Source organism: Stegodyphus dumicola, chromosome 3 (assembly GCF_044657685.1).
Source record: "Stegodyphus dumicola isolate Sdum_Otavi_A_Nest chromosome 3, ASM4465768v1".
NCBI lineage: Eukaryota > Metazoa > Arthropoda > Arachnida > Araneae > Eresidae > Stegodyphus > Stegodyphus dumicola.
Window position 1 is genome coordinate 234,138,900 of NC_140770.1, and position 26,863 is coordinate 234,165,762.

Genomic DNA, 26,863 nt, shown 5'->3' on the forward strand with positions numbered 1-26,863 from the left:
TTCTGCCATCGGGTGTGAACACTATTGCTCCAAAATTATGCAGCTTCTAATCAGAAACTAAATTGTAAATATCTTGCTGCACCTAAATTGTGCCACCCACTGCAGTTGCACCAGTTCTGGCTATGGCCCTGTCAATATGAAACATAGTTTCATCCTATATTCCATTAATTTGAAATAGCTGTTCATTATCCCTAAGTCTAATGCTTAGTTTTAAATTTATTATATGCTGTAATAACTTTATAATATGTGGCATTTTTACATAAACTTTAAATTCTGTTCAAGAAATGGCACCACCTGTCAAATCCAATTGGTAATCAGTGAAGTGACGTCAGTAGTCACGTGAGACTTCGTGTAAGGAAACTGTACGCGATAACATTAACTCTGTTCCTGGCTGCCATCGCTGAAGCACGCGCTCACCTCTCTTCCACTTAGTGATATCTTCATAGCTGTAATATGACTTTCACTATTTTGACCTACGTGGACTTGCTACCTGTAAAAATGCTTATCGTATAAATTGCAATCTATGTGACTGTGTATAACTGAACATGTGTTGAAATACATATCTTTTCTAGCATTAAATAAAAATGTTAATATTACCATCGTTTTATCTATAGCAACAACACATGCCACCCAAAATAGCATCCATTTTGAAAGCCATAAATGGTGACCCGGACTTGGTAGGCCCATTGCCTCCTTCAAATGGTTACACTTACCTTCTCACTTGTATTGACCACTATACAAGATGGTCTTGAAGCCTTTCCTATGGAAAATATCTCTGCCGAAACTAGCTCAAGCGTTCATCTCCCAGTGGATTTCAAGATTTGGCATGATCAAGGTTGACAATTTCAATCTCACTTATTCTCATCCCTCACATCTCTTCTTGGCATTCACCGTATCCAAACAACACCATACCATCCATCTGGAAATGGAATGGTGGAACGATTTCTCCAATCTCTAAAACAAGCTCTGAAGTGTCACAATAGCACATACTGGATAGAAGCCTTACCCATAGTCTTGCTCGGTCTTCGTACAGCATTCAAAGAAGACATACATGTGCTGAAATGTTACATGGTGCACCCCTCCGCCTGCCAGGTAAATTCTTTCATCCAGCATCTACTCCAGTCATTGATCCTTTAACATCATCTCACTAACCCCAGCATCCTTGCATAACAAGCCAAGCTATTTTGTACATCCTGCGCTTGAGACATCTCATGTATTTGTGTGCGATGATGCCATTAAGCCAACTTTAACACCTTTGTGTGATGGCCCATTCAAAGTTGTCAAACGGACACCTAATCATTTCACCATCATCTGCAGCTGCAAACAATCAGTGATTGGAATTGATAGTCTCAAACCTGCATTTCTGATGCAAGATCCAGCAACTTCTCCACCAACGTTGCCCACAGAAGAAGGTTTGAATCCTGTTAAAGAGCAACCTAAAACTACTAGATCTGGAAGAACGTTTAAATTTAACCCAAAATATTTATAACGTAACAATGGTACTTGGGGAGAGTACTGTGGCATTCTTACAGTACTTTAAATTCTGTTCAAGAGATGGCACGATCTTTCAAATCAATCCAGTTGGTAATCAGTGAAGTGACTTCAGTAGTCATGTGAGACTTCGTGTAAGGAAACTGTACGTGACGATGACATTAACTCTGTTCCTGGCTGCAGTCGGTGAAGCACGCGATCACCTTTCTTCTGCTTGGTGATGTCTTCATAGCTGTAATATGACTTTTATTATTTTTACCTGCGTGGACTTGCTACCTGTAAAAATGCTTATCATGTGAACTGCAATCAATGTGACTGTGTACAAGTGAACATGTGTTGAAATATATAGCTTTTCTAGTATTAAATAAAAATGTGAATATTATCGAGCCAAGCTACCATTGTTTTATCTACAGCAACAACACACACCACCCAAAATGGCATCCATTTTGAAAGCCATAAATGCATAAATTTTCAAATTCATTAAATTGATTTACAGAGTATAGTGTAACTATTTTTTTAAGTCATTAATATTATGGTGTTTAATATAATGGGTGTACCATAAGCTCATTATGTTAAATATTCAAATATATGTATGTTTAAAGACTATGTTTCTTGATGAAAGTATAGCTTAACTGAGAGTTCAGCTTGCACCTTTGCAACTGAATGCAGTTTTCTCTCATTTGCACATGTTATCAAATTATATTATTGATTGATTGGCTGTGTTATAATAATTATAAAATATATTTATTATGTTAGTGTTTTACAGAAGTGTGCCTTGAAATAGAGGCTGTTGATCCATTAAACTTCGAAATAAAATCCTGCTTTATATATTCTGCAACTTGAAAAGAAAAATTTTCCAAATTAAAAATTAAGTTGTCTGACATTAAAGTTTTTATTTTATACAAAGACATGCAGGATGTCCGTAAAAGTCCTTACATGACTTTTATTTCTGTAATAGTTCAGCCAGAAAATGACAACAATCAGTTGTTATTTTCATTTCACGTTTTTGTTATTTTTATGGCAATTACAGCCACATATAATACTTAAATTGATATCTAATGAATCCTACTGTTTGAAAAACCATTTTCTAATTTGTAATTTCTTTGATGGTAAAGATGCAAGAAAGTTTCTTCAAACCATCTCTCTATTCCAAAAATAAGATGAATTGTATAGTTGCTGTGATAAACATACACACACTGAAATCTAACTAAATTAATTTTTATTTATTTAATTATTTGTACGTTTAGCTTTATTGCTTATTGTTATCTTCAAAAAAAAGTGTAGATTAAGTTTGAGAAGTGTTTTTGCAATCTGTAATTTTTCCCACATGTATTAGCCTTTTTAGAAGGTTTTGATTGCATAAATTATTTAAAGCGATGCCAAAATTGTGAAGTTCTGCATATGTTTTCCCACCTGTGCTCAGTTTTGATTTAACAAATTGAAAAATAGGACCCTAGGCATACATGTCTGTGCGCATATGCTTTCAGGGGCTCCTAACTCAAGCCGTATCTCTTCATGACTGCATATTTTCACAAAGAATGAGAAAAGGAAGCATTTAGGGCCTCTAAAAGAATATTCTGACTAAGGCATTGGGCATTTTATCGCATCCTGTTAAAAAATTATTATTCTGAGTGAATCTGGTTCAACAATCAGTTGTCTTTTGTACTATGCCAGATGTAATCACAGATAATAATAATAAGGTATATAAACATATTTCCATAAATTATCTCATATCCATCATATCATTTACAGGGCCAAAAATCAATTATACTAAACTGCTGTGAGTCGTTATCAAGGTTGTTTTAGTTTGACTGACTGAAGATAGAAAAACAGAAATAATGAGCATTAATTTAATATAAAGTTCTAAAACATAGAAGCTGGTGAAATGCATGAAAAAACTGTATTCAAGGCAAATACGAATGGGGAGACTGCTGATTGATGGACAAGTCAGTGATTTGCAAGGCAGATTTTAAGATTTTTTTTTTCTGTTATTGATTGAGGAAAATCTTTGAGTTCCATGTGCAAGTACTCTCCAAATAGATTCAATTATTTTTTATTTTTTTACAGCATTTGGTTCTCTAACTACCACTAAGTGTTTAGCCAATATCTACATTCAGGTAAGACTGTAAACAATTTCCCCCTTCTCATTACCGAAAAAAGAGATCTAAAACTATCAAATGACATTGTCACTAGTTTTTTACAACGAATCCAGGAGGGGCAGTGCTTTAGACCCCAAGGGTATTGAAAAAAAAGATGCTCATTTTTCAATTGCTAGGGCAGAAAGACAATGCTGCCTTCAAGAAACTCTTGAAATTACAACTAATTGCCCATTATCTCCTTCACAGATGATGGGCCAGTCATTGGTTATTCACATGACAAACTGTGAAAATCTTTGAAATCTGTAAAAGATTGAAACTTTCTTTCCAGCAAATTTTGCATAGTATGAGAATTAACTTTACAGTAATTTATTATGATTTCTTACAAAATAATAATAACTAGAGCAAATTTTTTTGCTGTCATTCTATTGGTTAATATTTAAAAACAGAAAAAAATAAGACTTTCATTTCTTTAGGGAGGTGCAAGTGCACTTTTCTGCACCCCACTTGCTATGCACATGGAAATAGATGAAATTCATTTCTTCTAGCCAGAAAAGAATATTTGGCAGGTTATGCCAAGAAACTAATGAGTGCTTTCTTATTCAGGAGCTGAACTATACTGTTGACAAAAATTATTGATCATATATAACAGGGTTTGATGATTTATTCAAACTGTTGGTGAGCAAACAAAACAGAAGATCTAGAAAAAGTAGATTATGTTCACTTTCTTGTGAATCATAAATTCCATTTTGTGGATGCTGAAACTGCTGCTTATATGTAAAATGGTGAAAGACTGTAGAGCTCTACTAAATTATGAAATAAAAGGCAATGAAGCCTAAATCATCATATCTTGAGTTCAATCTTGTGGAATTCGTATAGTGAAAATCTTTGGGATGAGAAAATGATTTTGAAGGTATATTAAAAATGCAGAAGTATGGCAACCAAGAACTATATGTCAGAAGTAAGCATGAAGTTTTTGATAATATGGCACCATTTTAATAGGAGCTATAAAAATAAGGAGTACCCAGTCTTTGCAAAATAAAATGAGCTAAAAATAGCTTGTGGAATTGAAATATAAACCTATAATTCACCTTATTGCAGATTAAGCTTTAAGAATGCAGGACACATTGTAATTGAAGATTCATGACTATATTCCTCACAATTACAAAATCATTGTTTCTCTAAGGAGTAATTTTATCATTATACTCTTGCAAAAACCATAATTATATCCTTTCACATGGAGGATGTGTGTGAAAAGGAATGGATATTCTGAAAAAAATCTATCCTATGCATTCAAAAACAGGAAATTTTAAAACATTGTCAGGATGGCAAAAAGTTATCAAGGGTTACCAAGGTCAGATAAGTTTAACAGTCTGAAATGCTCCTGCTAGTGTAGTGTTGTAATTAGCGCAGTCAATCAGAAATGCAGCTGAGGTTGACAGAGAAATGTGTTTTGTATGTGTGATCATTAAACAATTCTGCTTTGTTCAATTTGAGCTAGTGACTGAAAATTCTAACTTAACTAAGTAAGCAGAATTCCTGGTGATGTAGCAGCTCAGTCAATGTTGTAGCATGTGTTAGCGGCAGAAAGTGTTAAAATTGCTTGTTAGTTGTGTGCAAGTTTTAAATGTGTTGTGTGCATGTTATTTGTGTGCACTTGTTAATGTAAGTGTTAAAAAAAGTTTGCTTGCATGTGATAGTTGCAGTGTATTGAAAGGTTGGTCCTAGACAACATCTGTAAATCTGGAATCAAATTGGAAATTCTATTACCTTCATTTTCTTTTATCAACTTTCAAGTGTATTCTTTTACTAAAAACAGAATTAAGCTTCTCTAGTTTTATTGGTATTTTCTGATTATTCACAACCCCGCCAAAAGTTGCGAAAAGGATTTGCTACTCGCATAACAATGCAGTGACATGTAACAATTTAGGATTCACATAACAATGCAATATGTTACCAAAATAGTTATGTGGTAATCTAAGATGTCGCCAAAAAACATTTATGTGGGAACCCACATATATGGGATTGTGCCCATCTGTTTAAGTATTTGCAGATCTGCTGCAGGATTTCATAAAAAAGATTAGTTTTATTACCAATGTTTTTTTTTTAATTTTATTGACTGATTCATGTTGTATGGAATTTTTAGTGCACTGCCATTTTCAAAATGGTTGTTACCTTTTGCACATTAGCTTGTAAAAAATTAGTTGCCAACAAGTTCACAAATTTTAGTCGGCACTGAATTCATGTTTTGGTGGGGATGCAGAAAGTACAAAATCCTATAAAAAGTGTATTGTTCTAATTCATTTTTGTATCAAAATATTTAGATGACATATAAATTTACAGAATGCAGGATAAAAGCAGTTTGTTTTTATTTTCAGAATTTGTTGTGTTTGAAAGATTTAATCAAGCTTCTAATATTACATGTACCTGTTTTAATGACACTTCCAGTTAACCCTTCAACAATACCAGGTATGAAACATTTCAAAAGTAATTTTCATTATCATTTTATTTATTTACTTTTTTATCTGAAATTTTTTTTAACTATACTTAAATTTTGCATTTTTAAAAATATTTTCATAAAAAGTCATGTTGTTATTAATTGGTGTTTTCTTTTCCTTCGGCAGCTTCTTTGCAAAGGAATCCCAAGCATCTTCCTTTTAGTGTTTGTTTTTCTGTCTCAAAAAGAAACAAAAATATTTTATATAACATTGATTTAAGTCGACCAGAAGTTTATGTACCAAGGAAAAAACGGGCTTTTCAGGGCAAAAAAAGAGTTCGCCGCAAAAAAATAAAGCCTGAAATAGAAAATGATTTAAACTCCAGTTCTGGAGAAGATCATATAGTACTAGAACCTTGCATTGTGCCAGCATCACAGGTTAAAGCACTGCATAAAGTAAATTCGGCTAATTCTACATGTATGCAGAAAAGTATGTCTGAAGTTGGTGAAAGTGATGAAGATGAACTTGTGACAGATTTATCATTAACTCATCTTGTACAGGATTTCCAGTCTTATAGCCTTTCAGTCATAGATTATATTTATTTCATATTAAATATGTTTCAAGAAAGTGCTTTGTTGGATCGTAGGGGGTTTGAGTGCACATCTTTTTCTTCACCTTCCATATTGGAATTTGCATTAAACACTTTGAAACAAATTCATTCAAGGTATTATTCATTACATGACTGGACAAAAGAAGATGTGGATGTTCTAAAGGAACAGTTATTAAGTTTGATATTTCTTACAGCTTCTATAACACATTCGTGTATGAGTAAGTAAACTTTTTTCCTTATTGTTATATATATATATATATATTCAGTGTATTTGTCAGTTTTACCAGTGGCCAAAGCACTAAAACAAAAATATTGCCAGGTTTGGGCACTGTACCTTTTGAAGCAGCAAATCAAATAATAAATAAATATTCTTTTTTAATGTAATGTCTGTCATAAAAATATATAATCAATTATAAACATTTTATGTCAAAAAAAAAAAATAGTGCAAGGCCAGCAAAACAGATTACATCTGATTTTGCATAGTGGTAATCCTTTTGAAATTATATTATGTTCTACTTTGGAGTGATAGGTATTATGTTTCATGCTTGTACAGAATGTGTGGTGTAGATCTATCTTTTCATTATTATAGACAAGTGATTGAGACCATAGACTAGTGATGCAGATAGCTGATGAGTGCATTTTCATAAAATGTCATTGGAGTTTGCTTGCATATGCTGTGTAATAATTTCATATGTGGGGACGTACATTTCATACTGCATCTATTTTCATAGTTTAAACTTGAAATTAATAAATTAATATATTTCACATTGATTTATGTATCATAAGAAAAGTTTCATGAAAATAAACTAAAATATAACACTAAAAGTTAAATTAATGTTATGCACATGTACGTAATATTCCAGAAAAAGCAAGTGTGGAAGCGATTTTTTTTCCCTCTCTAACTGTGATTCCTACTATATCACTTTCAAACGCCTGCTGACACATTGACAATACATTGATTGAGTTCAACAGCAACCACACTTTTTGCACTTATGTTGTTATGGAGGTGAGAGGTTAATATATTTTTATCTGACCTAAACAATAAATGAAGCCCTAAGGCATTTTCTTTGGAGGTGTGATGTTGCTAATATAGTTTTTTTGGGGGGGCTGATGCATATGTTTTTGTTTTTCTGACAGTTTTCCTTATTGCATCTCTTTATAGCTTTTAGGGTAGCATATAACTCCAATTCATGCCTGTTTTCCCGGTTTTATGTGAAAGATAAAATACTTCTTTCATAGAAGAATGCAATAGCTTTATTTTGCTTGATAGTAAATTGAAAATTGTCATTGTTTTAAATTTTTAAAAGGTTTCCTTTGAAAGAAAGAACAAGTTTTCAGTTCTTATTACTTATGGTTTTGGATTTGCTTTATATCTTGGCTATGAATGCTGCCAAACTTGGGGGATTAATTACTAATCACTGCTAAAACTGGCAAATACCTGTTTCACTTCATTTATATTATGTAACAGTTTATTGGATGAACCATAAATTCATTAGAAAGTCACGAGGATTCATAGGAGATTATAGAGAAGGCAATGCGTAAATCATTTTTAACACTTTGTGTATGGCTGCTGTCAGTGGTATACCATGGTTTTTACCAAAGGAAACTAGGCATGAAAAAAACTTATAAGCCTATTTAAGGTGAATGCGCATGGACAGCAATGGTGGTTGTCTTGGAAGAGGTGAGATTCGGTATTTGTATTTATGTTTACAGAAATACTGGTGCTTCATCTTAAAGAGGAATCATCATGACCGATTTTATTGTATTTTGAATGTGAATAATAATACAATTTATATATTTTTGATAATGATAAATTTATGTATAGTTAATACATAAATATATAATTTGATAATGATACAGTACCATATATTGTATCATTGTCATATATTTGATAGTATATATCAAATATTATATATATAGATATATTATTTATTAAATAATATATAATATAATTAATATATAATTTGATAATGATACAATTTGAAGACTCGGATGCAATATTGTTAAAAATGCTCTGATGAATTTATGAAAATTAAATAAAGGGAGGAAGTTAAAAGGCTCTTACTGTAATAAATAAATATTCTTTTTTAATGTAATGTCTGTCATAAAAATATATAATCAATTACAAACATTTTATGTCAAAAAAAAAAAAAAAATAGTGCAAGGCCAGCAAAACAGATTACATCTGATTTTGCATAGTGGTAATCCTTTTGAAATTATATTATGTTCTACTTTGGAGTGATAGGTATTATGTTTCATGCTTGTACAGAATGTGTGGTGTAGATCTATCTTTTCATTATTATAGACAAGTGATTGAGACCATAGACTAGTGATGCAGATAGCTGATGAGTGCATTTTCATAAAATGTCATTGGAGTTTGCTTGCATATGCTGTGTAATAATTTCATATGTGGGGACGTACATTTCATACTGCATCTATTTTCATAGTTTAAACTTGAAATTAATAAATTAATATATTTCACATTGATTTATGTATCATAAGAAAAGTTTCATGAAAATAAACTAAAAATAACACTAAAAGTTAAATTAATGTTATGCACATGTACGTAATATTCCAGAAAAAGCAAATGTGGAAGCGATTTTTTTTCCCCTCTCTAATTGTGATTCCTACTATATCACTTTCAAACGCCTGCTGACACATTGACAATACATTGATTGAGTTCAACAGCAACCACACTTTTTGCACTTATGTTGTTATGGAGGTGAGAGATTAATATATTTTTATCTGACCTAAACAATAAATGAAGCCCTAAGGCATTTTCTTTGGAGGTGTGATGTTGCTAATATAGTTTTTTTTGGGGGGGGATGAAGGGTATAACTGTGGGAAGAGAGAGAGTTAGATTTGAAAGAAATTAAGTTCAGTCAAAATAGCAAAAATAGCTCTTCTTTAACTAATTTATCCAACTTATTATTTTTTCCCAGGCTATTATTTCAGCTATTTTATGAATTTTTTTTTCAAAATCAAAAGTCATAAATGCTTCATTATTTCATAAAAAACTATTTCATATTTTAAATTTTATTCATATACGTCATCTTACTAGATTTAAACTGATGATATAAAATTCTGAATCCAGGAAGCCCTGAGGATTCTGGATGTCGGACTTTTTATTGTACATAAAAGTTGGTGATTCATAATTTTTCTTTGATTGAGAGTATGATCCTTTTGCATTTGAATGCTAAATTATTATTATGAATTTATAGTTATAAATAATGTACTCAAACAGACATTTTTTTGGGTCCAAATCCAAAGTCTAAAGTAGACTGAGTGAAAGAAATAAACTAACTCTATAGTTGCCCAGGCAGAGCCTGACTAAGGCAGGGGCATACGGGGCAGTTGCCCTGGGCACCCACATTCAATTCAGGCTCTGGGCACAGGGTAGCATAAGGGAATGCAGCATTAAAAGTTATTAAGGATTAAAAGTTATGCAGATCTAAATTACTGAGTACTATGGGAAGAGTAATGGATAGATTTTGAAGAATATCATTCATCACATCCGTGATCTTAAGACTTTTGTGTAGTCTTTACCATTAACATGAGTTTGAATAATCTGTTCTGTAGGTCAGAAATCCGAAAGTTTTCATGACTATATTTTGAATTAATGCATAGATATGCTGAAAAATCCATTTTTAATTATATTCTGTTTTTAACTTTTTATTTTAGATTACACTGGTGCACCAAATGAAAATGAAATCATCTCAACTCTTCTCATAATTTCAGATGAAATGCTGTCTTCTCATTCATTAAGTAGTCATGACTTAAAGTTTGTATGTAACGCCATTAAAGGATCTTTGATGTTAATCCAGTTCATCATTCAATCTTGTTCTGATGATTATGCAAAGATCATTTGCATTTTTAGTACATTTTCCAATATTGGTGTTGATTTGTGCTGTAACATTATTGCACTTTTAGACAAAGAAGATTCATTTTATAATGAAAGTGAAATACATACTGTTCTTGCTTTAATAAAAGATATTATAATTCTGTTAAAGTTCTTAAGGATTTCTGCATCTTCTGAAGATGCTGAAATGGTGATCAAAGATTATATTCATCATCACAATGATATTCTTGGACCTTGTGCTAGTCATACCATCATAAGCAAAGACCCTGTTTGTTGTGTTGCTTTTGTGAGTTGTTTTATGTTGAAAATATTCAGCCTTCCTCTGTCAACACAAACATCAAATGAAATTTTAAAGCATTTAAAATTATGTGGTATATGTTGCTGTATAAATCCTGGTTTTATTTTAAAAAGTCTATTTAGTAGATTTTCTCATCATGATTTAGAGACTCAGCAACTTATTTTGATTTTAATACAGAAGCATTTATTGACTCAATTAGGCCTCACATTAAAATGCCAGCTGCAGTGTATGCATTGCTCAAAGCGTATAAGTGGCAATGAAACTTTGATTGATGACTCTACAATTGATTCTCTGTTAAAAGGAAATACCAGAGCACATAATTTGAATTTTGAAACTGGCAATGCATTTTGGAATATTTTTAATATATATAATGATTTGCTGAATTTACCAGATTCTGGAACTGTTGAAAATATTGCTAAACATTTAGTACAAATATTTTCTGAAGCTGTTGGTAAATTAAGAACTCAAATTTTTATCAGAGTTATTTTCCCTCAGTTTTTACTCTTAAATTCTGCAGTTGAAAAATCTTTGCCTTCAAATTTAAAAATTAAAAGCAAATTTTTTTTCTCCATACTTCCTTATGCTCTACAGTGTGATTCATTATCAACAATATTTGTTAATTTTGGAGGAATTCCAATTCTGTACAAATTTCTTCCAATATCTGAGTTCCGGTTTTTGGTATTAAATGTTCTGAAAACTTTAATAATTTCTGAAAACATGTTGACTGTGCATGCTGCTGGTTTAGATTCTTCAGTAAGGCACATGCCAGCATCTACAACATTATTCTATTTTGTATCAGAACAAACCCAATGTTTTTTCCAAAAGTTGAATTATTTTTTTAATGGACGAAATTTAGTCGAAACTTACAAGCTATTAAAACTAAGAGAAGCTAAAGAAAGCAGGAAGGGGAATGAAATTACTGATAGAAACTGCAGTCTTAGTGACGAAGACATTTTTGGTGCTGTTGAAAGTATGCCAGAAAATGTGAGTCTTATTTGTGATTTGTGGGTTTTATTTAATGAAGTGATTTCTAATGTGAAAACTGATTGTTTATATACATTATGCAAAAATGTATTGAAACCTGGTTATGAACTTCTAATGCTTTTACTTGAAAATCTGAGTGCAATGTTGGAACTTCAGGCAATTTGTGAAACTTCTGAAATAGCAGAAAATGTTCTATATCTTGTTCAAAGTCTGCTGTCAATTTTCATGACTAGACGGAAAGAGGTAAGCTTAAATTGTATATATGAAAAACTATTTTTCATAAAAGTTATTAATATATTACCTTTTACAAGGAAAATGTCTTTATGAATTTCTAGATGTATTTAAATGCTAATTTCATGATATACAGTCGATTCCAGTTAATCAGATCACATCGGGAAGCGATCGTTTTGGTCCTAATAACTGGCTGGTCCGATTACACAAACATGTCCTATGTTGTAAGATGAGACTTGCTCTATGTAGCAAACAGTAAATGTACATGTAAATCATGTACTAAAATGTAATTATGAACTTAATGGTGTGGTACACACGTATGGCGAACATACATGTACAAACAAGAAATACAGTCGGAACGTTTTTTTCATTGAAAAAATTAATTTAGAAACAAATTCTAAGAAACAATCTCTACGATACTCAACATGTGAAGCACAATAAAAAACAATTTCTTACCAAATTCCAGTCAACATTTGCAGAACTTATCCAATGTGATCTGACGTGTTCTCTTGACGGATTGCATGTGAACGAAATCGCCACAAACATCTAACGCAGCAATGGGACTGCCTTCATTTCCCTCCTGCATGAAATACCGATGTAAAGTTTCAATGCATTTCCTCGCATCCTGTGTTGTTACTTGCACCAACTTATTAGCGGCATCATCATCATCACTTTCTTGGTTTTCTGATGATGTTGTTTGCTTTGCTGCAACTCAAGCAACAATTGCAGCATCGTAATCTTCATGTGCACAGTTCTAAAGTGGTTTGAAGAAACCATGGTGTTTTTGGGTTCAAGATGTTGAGGTCAAGAGGAAGATAAAATGCTCGCCATTCAAAGCTTTGACACTAAAATCGTCCCAAAAAGGTGATGAAATGATAGCTTTCTCATGTAAACTTTAATCATGATTGACATGCAGGAATTCCTTTCAGGTGGACCCGGAAACTCTATTGTTAATTTCCTTGAAACTCAGAGGCGCAGGTCAAAGAAAGGTAAAAAAAAATGGTGCACGTATTCACCTCCCACCGGTTTTGCTTTTGTCATGCACTTTGAGGAATTTCTGACCTTTGATAAAGCATTTTCCTGGGAAGCCACAACTACAGACCCTCCCATATGTCGCAGACCACCAGTACATCTGCTGCACGCGGCCGACTTTTGGCTTCTGCTTCTTATTTGCTCTCATTTTTTCGGTCTGATTAAACAGAATTTTGGTCCAAATAAGAGAATAATATTAGGCTTATGTAGATAGGATTTGTTTCGGTTCTTTAGGATTTGGTCCGTAAAAGCGGCTGGTCTGATTAACCGGTGGTCCAATTAACCAGATTCGACTGTACTTAAATGCTAAACTTAAAGAATGTTATAAAAATAAACTCTTCACCTTTTTTCCCTAGATTTATACAAAAGTTGCTGTACTTGAATCGGTGAAATGCAATCTAAAAAATTATGTTCTCAAAAACATGGAATATCAAAAACTTCTTTTTGACTTGCTTTTGAAGTGCTCTTTACCATCTATTCCTATTGTTACTCCTGTTAGGTACATGCAAAAGGTAAAAAATTGTTCTTAAAATTATTACTATTATTGTGATTTGTAAGTTAATATTTATCCATCTGTAAAATTTCAACTTAATTTCATCTGCAGATAATTTTATGATTTTTAAAGATGGTTATTATTTGAAATTTATTTTCAAAGACTGTTATTATTTGAAGTTTTCTGTTTATTTTAAGAAATGAGTAAATTTTGTTTTTGCTGAGGAACTTGTCAGGATTTTTTTTCTTTATAGCATATGTAAATTTAATTTTTGAACTGTGTATTTCCCCTAAATATCTAATGTAGTGTGTATTTATTTTTTGAGTAACACTCTGAATCCTGATTTGGAAAAGTCTATTTTAAACAGTCTTGTTTAGACACAATTAAAAAGATTTGCCATATGAAAATAGAAATCTGCTTTATTATTACTACATTATTACTACATATATTATATAGTCTTCTGAATAATTACTCTCCCTCCAAAAAAGGTGGCTATTTGTTACATATTGAGTTTAGTATTATTATTTTACATTTGTGTGTGTGTTCTTCCAAAATGCATTAGTCATCTGAGGTGCGTTTTTATTAAACTTGATTTCAGGATGTTTGACATCGGAGGCAGTGTGAATTTCAAAAATGTAGAATATTATCTAGGTTCTCAAAAATAAATTTATTGCAGAGTTGTAGTTTAAGTTGTAAATCTTACAGGGTACAAATCTAGAAATATTTAAAATTTTATTGCTTTGATTTGTATTTTAGTGCTGTATTATAAAATTTCTCATTCTTAAGTGTATTCTGTAGCTAATGTGAAATATATAATAAAATGCTTGAGTAGTTATCTTCTAAGAGATGTTAGGCATTTTAATTTTTTTAGAAAAAGTATATAAATAATTAGTTAATACAAATCTGCTTTCATTGAAGAATTTGTGTGAGTATAAATACTAATTTTTAAATGATTAGATGATTATATAAAATAAATGAATAAGAGCACACAATTTTGTAAAAAGTTTGATATTAGTGAATTGTATTTATTTATTTTTCTTTTATTGAAGTTTTCATATATGGAATTTCTTTTCTTTGGTATGTGAACTGGATTTCAATCTGATCAATGCATCATGAATTGAAATATTTATGTATATTATTATTAAAAAATTAAAAGTTACTTCATGTATATTGGCTGTTATTTTTGTTGATACAAATTAACAAGAATAATATTTTCAGTAGTAATTACTATTGCACAATTTTTCTTTTGTGTAAATATTTATATTTAAAATTTTTGTTAAATGTATAAAAATAATGGCTAGTTTGACATATATTATCTTCATGCTTACTTTGATATATATTATCTTTGTAACTTCATTGTTCTTATTATATATCTTTATTCTTGGATTCATTAAATTTTTAAGGTATTATTACTATGATTAGAAGATCAGGTTTTTTTTCATATTTGTTACTGACAGATACTACATTAATCATTTCAATATTGTGTTATATTTAAATTATAATATATACTATTAATTATTATATATTAATTAGAAAGTGTTAGTAGTTACAGTGTTTAACTATATGAATTGTCCTAGAGTAATTTTATATTTAAACACATCTAAAGAAACATACAAAAATCTTGAAAACAATTATAAATTATTATCTTTATTATTGATTTTAAAATGTGGCAAATTCTAGATAATTTCTGAAAACTCCAATGACAAAAAAGTAGAAAAGAATACAATAGATGCAATTCTCTTTTCTGACAAAAATGAAACTGACTGTGGATCACAGGGAGACAGTTATGCTGGTGACACTGAAGGAAGCAGCAGTAAGTGTTCAAAAGTTTGGAATTAATCATCATTATCCCAAAATAAATTCATATTTTAAAATATTTTAGAAGACATGATATAAATGTTATTATGAATTCTGTATTACATCAGCATCTGCATTTTTCGCAGTCCACTTCTGTGGGCTTGGATTAAAATCCCACAACTCAAACCAAAGCACTGAGTGTGTGTGTGTACAGGTTCATAATGGATTGAATGCACACAGTGTTGGTTATGCATTAGCACTGAAGGCATAATGAGTAAGTTTCCTTAAGCAGTTTTCATTAAAGAATCATAAGTCAAAAAATTAACTATGAAATCTTTATTTAATAAAATAGGATAATTTTGCTTAACTTGAGCATAACAAAAAGTAATAATCTTCACAGACATTAAAACACTGAAGTATTGAAAAGAATAACTTACATAGAATCATCATCAGTCCTATATATCATCAGTCTTACCTATTTAGGCAATAAAAAAAGAGAAACAGGAACATACTTCGACATAGTACCTGAAAAGAGAAAGTACTAAACAAATACACTCCACGTAGCTAAGGTGAAAGTCAAATATACTGCATTGCACACGAACTTTACTTTCTCTCACCAATATATATCTTGGTGCACGTTCGTTTCGTATGCCTTTCGAGTTTCATTATGCAAAATACCTAAATTTATGCTAACATTGCCCCTGTTTTGCTAATGAAACTCATATCAGTTGCAATTAATTCCTGCAAAACTGAAATTTAGCTGTAGGAATTGGTTTAATCATAATATCAGCAACCATTTGCTCTGTTGAAAGATAAGCAAGTTTTACTATTCCTTTGTTATTCAAGTCGCGTATATGATGAACTTTTGTATCAATATGTTTTGTGCGCAAACTGAATTTTTCAGATTCTACAAGTCTTATAGTAGACTAATTATCTTCAAATACCTTTATCGGTAGAGTTTGGGGTAGATTGAAATCTTCTGTTAATTTTAATAGCCATAATAGTTCTTGCATAGCTTGCGATAGTGCAACATATTCAGCTTTTGCTGAGGATAAAGAAACACAAGTTTGTTTTCTTGAAAACCACGAAATACAGTTTTTCCTAATAAAATAACACTTCCTGATGTAGATTTTCTATCTTCAATATCTTGTCCCCAATCAGCATCTGAATAAACTGTAATATTAGGTTCTTCATTCGACGAAATTTGTAAGGATAGATTCTTTGTCGTGTTTAAGTACCTAATGATTCTTTTAACAGCATTCCAGTCCTTTTGCCGTGGATTATTACACCTTCTGCTGAGTATGTGAGTTGAAGCTGTGATATCTGGTCTTCTGATAGACGATATATACAAAAGACTTCCAATAGCTTGGCGAAATTTATCATTTGAAGTTAGGAGATTTTCTTCCTTGTTTAGGTTATAATAGTTTGTTTCCATTGGTGTGCTAGCGGGTTTCGCTTCTTCAAGTTGAAATTGCTTGAAAAGTTAATTTATTTTATTTTTCTGTGATAAGAGATAACTTCCATCTTCCTTGCGATTTATTTCCATGCCTAAGAAATATTTACCTTCACCAAGATGCGTTATTTGGTAACGTTTCTTTAAATCATTAATTGTTTGAAGAATTAGTCCTTCTTCTGTAGAACTTATTAGGATATCATCAACATACACTATTAATTCTTTTATCACGAACCACTTTTGTGAAAAGACATGGATCTGCTTTGCTTTGACTGAACCCAAGATTCTTCAATGTATTTTCAATTTTTGCATTCCAGCGCCTAGTTGCTTGTTTGAGACCATATATCGACTTCTGTAATTTACAAACTTTATGTCTTTCTTCCGGAACCACGAATCCTTCTGGTTGTTCCATATATATTTCTTCATTTAAGTTGGCATACAAAAAGGCTGTTTTAACATCTAGTTGATGTACCTTGGCATTATTATACGCTGCCCATGCTAAGATGCTCTTACCGTAGTGTGTTTCACTACTGGTGAAAACGTTTCATCATAATCACTGCTGTATTTTTGAGTAAATCCTTTGGCTACTAAGTGTGCTTTGTATTTTATATTTTTACCAGTTTCATCATATTTTGTCTTAAACACCCATTTGCTGCCTACTGCATGTTTTCCTGGTGGTAATTCTGTAAGTGTATAGGTTTCATTTTCTTTTAGAGAATGTATTTCTTCTTGCATAGCCTTGATCCAAGCTTCTTGTTCACATTTTGGTAAGTTTAGAATTTCTTCAAAGCTTTCTGGATCTTTATTTTTAGGTAAGATTGATTCTTCGTCTTCTGCTTTATAAGAGAATCTTTCCAGTGGGAGACCTTTGGTTGATCTGCCAGAAACCCTTCTTGCTACATTTTCTTCACATTTAATTAACTCTTCAGAACTTTTTAAATCTTCTGTAAAATCATCACAAAGAGATGGTTCTTCATTATTTTCTTCATCTTCTTGCGAGTTATTGAAGTGAATTAATTCTAAATCTTCAGCATTATTTTCTGCATGTTTGTCAGATAAAGATGCATTTTCTGAAAATTTAACAGTTCTACTTACTATTATTTTCCTTCTACCTACATAAATCCTGTATCTCTTACTTCGTAAATCGTATCCTATGAATATTCCTTCTTTAGCTTTGTTGTTGAATTTACGCTGTTTTTGTTTGTTCACATAATAAAATGCTTTACAGCCAAAACTTACTCGTAAGTGACTTAAGTTTGGTTTTCTACCATTCCACAATTCATATGGTGTTATATCTGTGGCTTTAGTTGGTAACCTATTTTGAAGATATGTGGCAGTAGCTACTGCTTCAGCCCAGAATCCTTTCGGTAATTTATAGTTTATTAGCATAGCTTTTGTCATTTTTATTAAAGAGTGATTTTTCCTTTCTGCGACGCCGTTCTGTGCCGGACAGTAAGGAACCGAAGTTTGATGGAAAATACCAAGTTTCTTTAAATAATTTTCAGTAGTTTCGTTACAGTATTCTGTACCATTGTTGAATCTGAAAACCTCTATTTTCTTTCTAAATTTTTTTGTTGTCGATGCAACACACTGTTTAAGTTTGTCGAATACTTCATCTTTTGAAGTAGTAAAATAAATTTGAGTATAACACGAATAGTCATCAATGAAAGTTGTGAAATATCTTTTCCCTCCTAAGCTGTTGACTTCAATTGGCCCACACACATCTGTGTGCACTAAATCCAGTGGATTTTTAGATCTAAAACTAGTTTTGGGATAAGGTTTTTCAGTTAGCTTCGCTTTTACACAAGTAGAACATTCCACACTATGAGTGCATTTGCCAAGTTTAATGCCGTCTGCCAAATCATTTTTCTCAAGTGTTTTTATGGCATCTATATTTCTGTGGCCTAATCTTTGATGCCATTTTAGTATACAGTTCATATTAGAACATGAAACATCATTAACTAAGTATGCTTTCTCGTCAATTGAGTTTACGGTCAATTTATATAAACCTTCTGAGCGTTGCCGTCGGCTACGAGTATATTGTACGCTTTATGTAACACTTATTACTATCAAATGTAACAATGCAACCTTTATTTGTAACAGATTGAACAGAGTAAAGTAAATTACTATCTAAACCTGGTACATACAATACATTTTCTAATTTTATTTGTGTAACCTGACCCTTTAAGTTTTGAACTTTAAAATAGCCTTCACCAATACCATAAGAATTTAATTTAGCACCATTGGCTACAGTTAATATTTGTTTATTAGAGTCATTTAACTGAGAGAAAAAATTCTTATCACTCTTCATATGAGTTGAGGCTCCTGAGTCGATAACCCATTCCTGTGTTTGTGTGTTTTCATGTTTATTTTCCACTTTTAGAACTTGATTAAACTGAATCTGCGAATTTTTAGTTTCAATACTTTTAAGATACTTATTTTCTTTAAGTTTTGTTATGTTTTTTACACTTTGCGTATTTGCTATTTGGCATGCATTACTTTTATAATTTTGAGAATAATTTCTTACTTTACTGTTATTTACATCTGTTTTTGGGGAAGTTCTAGCATTGCGTTTTAAATGAAAACAGTCATTTATCATATGGTTATTTCTCTTACAATAAGTACAATATCGTGTAACATATTTTGATTTATTTTCACTTTTACTTTTTAAAGCAATTGAATCGTATTTTTGAACTTTCTTAGTTTCCACACATCTACATTATTCATTTATTAGTTTTCAGCTTCCGATTTGCTTTCAATTGCAGTTATTAAGGAGTTGTATGAATTTGGTAAAGGACATAGTAATATTGCTATTAAGTTATTTTCTTTAATTTCTTTACCTATACTACGCAGCTTTTCAGCCAATTCTAGTACTCCTTTGATATGTTCCTGCATTTTAGAACTTTCATTATATCTAATGGAATATAGTTTTGTAAGAAGAAATAACTTGTTTGTTAAATTTACACGTTCATGGACACATTTTAACTTCTGCCAAACTTCTTTTGCAGATTTACTATGCAAAACATGGATAATTTGCGAATCCGAAATGTTTAGACATATTAAAGTTTTAGTTTTACGATCATTCTTTAACCAAATATCAGTAAGTTTCCAGTTTTTCTTCGAATAAAACATCATCTAAACCTTCTTTTATTAGAAGTTGTTCTATTTTAAATTTCCACACTGAATAATTTTCATCTGTTAACTATACAAATTGATTCTTTTAGAATAGACATTATTATTTGTTACAATTATTCTTATAAACTTTGTAACTAGTATTTTCAACAAAGAGTTTTAATACTTTATGCCCCTGGAATCTTACAACATTACAGAATTTCAATTTTAGAATTTCGTTTTTTTTTTTTTTTTTTTAGAAGCATTTCCACAAGGCAATTACCCTATTCAGTCTCATGATCTTTTGTTGGTTGTGCATTAGCACTGAAGACGTAATGAGTAAGTTTCCTCAAGCACAGTTTTCATTAAAGAATCATAGATAAAAAAATTAACTACGAAATCTTTATTTAATAAAATAGGATAATTTTGCTTAACTTGAGCATAACAAAAAGTAATAATCTTCACAGACATTAAAACACTGAAGTATTGAAAAGAATAACATACATAGAATCATCATCAGTCCTATATATCATCAGTCTTACCTATTTAGGCAATAAAATATAGAGAAACAGGAACATACTTCGACATAGTACCTGAAAAGAGAAAGTACTAAACGAATACACTCCACTTAGCTAAGGTGAAAGTCAAATATACTGCATTGCTCACGAACTTTACTTTCTTTCGCCAATATATATCTTGGCGCACGTTTGTTTCGTATGCCTTTCGAGTTTCATTATGCAAAATACCTAAATTTATGCTAACACACAGTACTGATGGTAGCTTGATAAAATTTATTTTCACACCCACAGAAACATTTTAATTCCGAGATCTGGGAATTTTTTGACGATTTTTTTAGAACATTCTAACATTGATAAATTTCATTAAAATAATGGTAATGTATTGGAATTATATTTAAGAAATAACATTAAAATAAAGCATTTTTGTTTTTCATTGTCATGATAAAAAGTTCCATTTTAGCCGCATATTATACAATTTTTTGTATCTGAAAAATAAGCAAGGAATATTGCTATAAAGCACAGTTTACAAGACAGTTTTTAGCAAAAGCAAAATAGCTGTGTAATTAATTAAAAATGTCTTTTTAATTTTTTCATGGTAAGAATTTTTCCCATTTCTATGGGAAATGGTATTAAAGTTAAAAAATAAGTATAGTCTCAATGAAATGTGATCAAATCTAGTTTTAATGAAATTTATTGAAATGTTCTAACAAAAATACGGCTTAGCTTTACACATATTGCAATACGAAACAACTATTTTGGTAACATTTTTGGCTGTCTTGCATCCAAATAGTTTTGAATTGTCATCATAACATTTCGAACAATACTTTCGGACTTTATGTGCATCTCCTTCCTTTTTGTATAATTTATGAATAATTTAAGTTGGCAATATTGCACCGCTTGGTCACAATATTGAAATTCAGTGCCGGGCTCAGCATGTTAAACCTTTACCGTGGTTACAAGGTAAAATACAAAAATATAAAAATTCATGTGAAACTTATTCTTTGCATCTAGTGAGACTTAATGCGAAACAACTTATCACCGCTAATGCTTTAGTGGCTTAATAGAACCTTAAAGTATATTAACTGAGTTACAGCCTCTGGCTCCACACGAAGCTATAACACTAACGGCGTCAGACAGAAGTCAGCTAACTTTCGAAACTTGCTAACTGTACATACATCAGGCCTTTCAGGTTTGTTCTGATCAGCAGGCCTCTCTATAGGCAAGTAGGAGTGGTGACAACAGCCAGTCTTTTGTTATAAATCATGCTGATTATGATTTTAATGCTCATTTTAACCTATGCTGCTTGACATAAAATCTACTTACTATTTACTAAACCTCTAGACTGAGCAAGTATGTGACAAAATTAGACAATAAAAAAAAAAAGCTTACTGTTAGTAAAACGTAACTAAAATGTCACTTATCTTCTTTCAAATATGTCCAGTCATTATGAGTGTAAAATACTATTTAATGCTACTTGATAAATTTCATAAAATTAATTTTATTCTCAAACCTATTAATAATTATGTTAATTAAGTTATGTTTAATAATAATGCATCCTACTCTCATTCAGACATGGATATAATATTTTAATTGAATTTATTCAGTTTCCATTTGCTCATAGGTCCTTAATTTTTTTCATTAATAGCCCTTAAAAGTCCTTAAAAGTACTTAATTTCCTTGTGCAGAAATGTGTACGAACCCTGTGATAGCTAGCTTTTTGTTTCCTGGAAATCAGATAATGCATGATATCCTTCTGCTACCTAAACTTGGATTCATCTGTGAAGAGAATAAGCTACCAGTGAGTATGCTGACTTGCTCTTCATAAGGACCTTTCCTGTAGTGAGAAGCATACAAATGCCTGGTTGCTTGCATACAATCATCCTGCATGAAATCTTATATAACTCAACAAAAGATGAGATTAGGGAAGATTGTAGTTGGGTTGCTATCACTTAGTGTATATAACTGCAGATAGTGGTCTTTAATGCTCGCTGTAACTCTTGGTCTTTCAATGCTTCCAACCCATAGAGCTTTTTTCAAAGTTTATCAGTCATAGGAGAACTTACATGAATAATCTTGACATTTCTATCTCACTTTGTTCTGCCTTCAGTATATCAGTGACTCTCATTTGCAATTCATGTGGCAAATGATACTTTAAAATCATTCTAATAGATTGATTATCTTAGATTCTTTATCACAGTCACATCAAAGATCTCAATCTGGCATATTTTCTTTTGCTTCAACCTCATGATGCTAATGAAAGGTACCACTGCTATTTTGCTTATTATATTTTTGGCCAACAGCATTTTCTTCAGAAAACATCCAATTTTTATATCGATTGATTTATTTTTTTAATGAGCTTTTATTGTTTTTGTGACTTTTCTTCAATATTCGATAACAAATGTATATATTTAATTTCATATTATCTGCATTAATTTTTAGTAAATAATCAAAGATTTTAACCTGCAGTCAGTTTTTTATTTAAAAAAATTTTTTAATAGAAAAAATTCTTGAATATGTAAGAGCATTAATAACCTTACTACACTTTTTGTTGGAAACCTTTTGCTAATCTTACTACTCTCAAAACTGTTTTTTACAGGCCTTTTTTATGGACTAGTTTTTTTTTTAAATATTATGAAAAATGTTTTTATGTCAAACTGTTTTGGTTTCATGTCAAACAAAACTCCATAACTGTCTTTTTGCTTGTTACATTATTTTATTATTTATAAATGCAATACAAGGTCCAAAATCTAGTTGTCAAATACCCAGAATGATCTAAATTCCTAATCTTCAAAATCACCAGCAACCTTTTTTTTTCTCCCTTCAGAATTTTTCTTGTATACGTTACACATGCGAATTTGTGTACTTTATACATATACGTGTATACTTTACACATGTGATATTTTTCATAATAAAACACATGGAGAGCCCCAACTTTTAATTTCACTTCATGTCTAAATAAAATACTTCCATACTGAAGAAACAATTATTTATTAACATAAATCTGTGTGATCAATAATTTGGCTCCATAACTGTCTTTTTGCTTGTTATGCATCTCATATTGAAACATCATTGATTTTACACTTACTGAATAATTTATATTCTTAATGCCTACCTGGTGTTATGCATCTCACATTGAAACTTTGTATATTGAAACATCATTGATTTTACTCTTGCTGAATAATTTATATTCCTAATGTCTACCTGGCGAAGCTTCAGTTATTATTTTGCTTTCATCACTGTATGGTCATCATCCAACAGTAGCTTTAGAAGTGATTTGCACAACAATGTCTAAACATTTTTTCTTAAATATTAGTAATTGAATATTGAAGAGCATGGTAACTTTTTATGTTGACTTGAGCTTGGTGATGATTACAAACTCAGCTAACTGCACTGAAAATGTTGAGTTTGTTGATGAAGAGAAATTTAACAGAAATTTCTTACCATTTGTGAACAATGAAATTTGTAACCAATACTCTTAGGACAAAAAATTACATTTAGTGCTGTTTGAATTGAAAATAAGTAATTTGTTGTTCAGATAAGCCAAAGACCAGTGCCAGATCTGGTGCAGCCACACTGAGTGGCAGAATTTATGAGACCAGTGTCAGATCTGGTGCAGCCACGAGTAGCAGAATTTATTAAAAGCAAATTTTTTTTTTTAAATTTAGGGAAGCACTTGAGTAAAACAATTAAGGGATGACAAAATTTTTAAATTTAGCTAGGATACTGGGATGCGAAATTTAGGGACAGCAAAGTTTTTAGAACTTAGAGACACACTTTTGCTGAGCCTGCATCAGGCCACAAAATTTCTAGCCCCAGCCCTGCTTACGCTTTAAGTATATGTGGGAATTTATTTATTTGTGAACCAGATAAACATGTACAGAAAATAGGTGTAAGTATAATAAACAACTAAACTAATGTAATTCGAGCTTAACTTCATCAGCATGCTATAGAAACAAGACAAAATTTAGCAGAACAACTTTTCTTTAGTTAACAATTTTATGAAACTTCATGAATAGTATATGACAGATGGTAGCTAAACTTTATGATGATTGTCGCGAAATTGAAGGTTTTCAGACATTGTAAAGAAAAAGCAAAATTTTCCAATTAATGGAATTTGTAAAAAATAATAAACACTAATAAAATAATAATAATAAATAAAAAAATTTAAAAAAATAAAATAATAAGTTTTTGATTGTGATGAAAATATTCATACCATCAGTCAACTAATGGACAGCAAAATCTGTAGTATGGTTCCAAATGCAGAAAGTATTGCTACTGATAGTGAAGACTGTGGCTGAGAGGCTGACTATGGCTGAGAGGCTGTGTATTAAGAATATAAAATTTGTATTGATAATTTAGTGAGAATTTTACACATGACAATTACAGGATTTGGACATTGGAATTTTGTAACAGAGCAAGAAATTGTCTCTCTGTAGAAATAAAGAGAGATTAATAGCACGAAAAACAAAGCAACTTAAAAATCTTACATGGAAAGAAATAATTAATAAAGCGTATTTTTTTAAAAGTAAATATTGATTCTTTTAAGGTTGTAAATTCTTTATTTTATCATAAACTCATATTTTCAATTTTATAATTTCAACATGTCATTATTTGTCAACAACATTTATTACATGTCATTTTAACTGATGATCTAATATTAGAAAAATCCCAAATCCAGAACTGCCGAAGTCTCGATGGGTCTGGATCTGACTTTGTACTATGTTATGAAACTAGATATCAATTATTAAATTCAGTAGATTTTCAGATTTTCAGGTCAATTGCTAATTACTAAAAAGTGTATTTCAATCTGACTTCTTATATTTTTTCATAAATATAGTTTAATAGTTTTGTTACAATTTCCAGGTTTTTATATTCTGTGTTGAGACATATACATTTTTATAAATATGTAAGCCTGTATTATACTAGCAAACAAGCGACCTTTTTTTTTTTTTTTGGTATGCTTTAAAATTTTTTCCTTTTAAGCCAGTTTCTAAAAGACTTTACGAGCTGTAATCATGATATGTGTAAAATTTTTTAATTGTGGATTATTTTCATATCTCGTATACAAAATTTTCTGTTAGTATTTTTTAGTTTAGTCCTCCAAAATTGTTAATTAAAATATGATGCATTTCTTAATTTCTGTAAGGAAAGTAAGTGTAATCACTAGCAAAATGATATTCTGTACCATACCAAAAACTAACTTATATTTATGTCTATATAGTGTTGTGACAAATTATGTTACAAACATCTTACTACTCATGACTGTAATACATTTTGTTGCTCTTTTAACAAAACTTTAAAATGATTTTTAATAACTTTTTATGATGAAAGAACAATAATACCAAAACATTATCTATAAATTTCCATTGCATGAAATTAGTATTTTATTTTAAAAAGTATGTTTTTATTGCATTTGGCAGGTTGCAGTAGTATTATTACTGCTAAGCACAGAGTTTTTCAGCAAAATGTTATTGAGCATGGAGAAGTCATAAGAATGTTATTTGAGCTCCTTATTCATATCCAGGACAAACATGTTCCTAACTGGGCTTCATCAGCATTGCATGTGATACAAATTTTAATTAAATTATGCTGTGACTGTGAAGTGAATAAAAGTATTTTATGTAATCAGGTATTTATATGATCTAATTTATTTGAATTTTCTAATTAATGTGTGGTTTATGCTAAGAAATGAGTTTTAATTATTAAGGTTTGTCATCACTTATTTATTGCTTTACTGTTATTTAAGAAATGAAATGTGCTGTGAGAGTTCAACTATATCATATATAGTGAAAATAATTAAGAGAAATTTTACTTTTGAATTTGTTTCTGATATATTTTCATACAAGTATTTGTGTTATAAGTAATTAGAGCAATTACTGATGCGGTTTAAATGGCAGTGCTGAATATTTTATGCTAAAACTGTGTATGAGTTTGCACCTCACATACCTCACATAATGCATTAATTCATAGTATCACTGAAGTAATTCTGCTAGTTCCCTAAACTAAAAAATTTAGTACTTTCTAATTATACACAATGCCACCAAAACATTGGGATCCTGTTGGCAATTTTGGAGGGCATTTGTGAACTTTTTGTAAAAGAGTTCGAGAAATATTTTTTGTGATGTTGTTCTCCCCATGTACGCAACAATCTATTTCCATTCAAACACACCAATGAATTGCAGAAACTTGGTATAGACTTGGTACTTCAAAATTGTGCACTAGCCAAAACAAACAAGTGCTATGCATATACCCGAGTTTCTTTTTTGCACTGTTGTTTGTTCTTCCTATGCACGCAGCAATCTGTTTTTGTTTAAAAAATACTCAAAAAAACTGTACAAACTTGGCATTATTCAACTTTGGCATTGCACACCAGCCAAAACAGATTTGCAATGCACACGCATGGGGTTGCCACATAAAACACTTTGTGCTGACATAGTGCTTTGCCTCATGAA

At 30.9% G+C, this 26,863-nt stretch overlaps 1 protein-coding gene across 5 annotated transcripts in view; it reads left to right on the top strand.

Annotated features, from left to right (window-relative positions):
* Positions 1-26,863, top strand: part of mv (lysosomal-trafficking regulator mauve) — a 284,054-nt gene that overhangs the window by 42,112 nt on the left and 215,079 nt on the right. For all 5 annotated transcript variants that reach the window (XM_085813916.1, XM_085813918.1, XM_085813920.1 and 2 more), the window contains exons 5-10: positions 5,966-6,056; positions 6,212-6,853; positions 10,317-12,019; positions 13,396-13,551; positions 15,213-15,345; positions 25,832-26,040. In XM_085813916.1, coding sequence (XP_085670042.1) covers positions 5,966-6,056; positions 6,212-6,853; positions 10,317-12,019; positions 13,396-13,551; positions 15,213-15,345; positions 25,832-26,040 — 2,934 coding nt within the window. The remainder of the gene's footprint in view (positions 1-5,965; positions 6,057-6,211; positions 6,854-10,316; positions 12,020-13,395; positions 13,552-15,212; positions 15,346-25,831; positions 26,041-26,863) is intronic.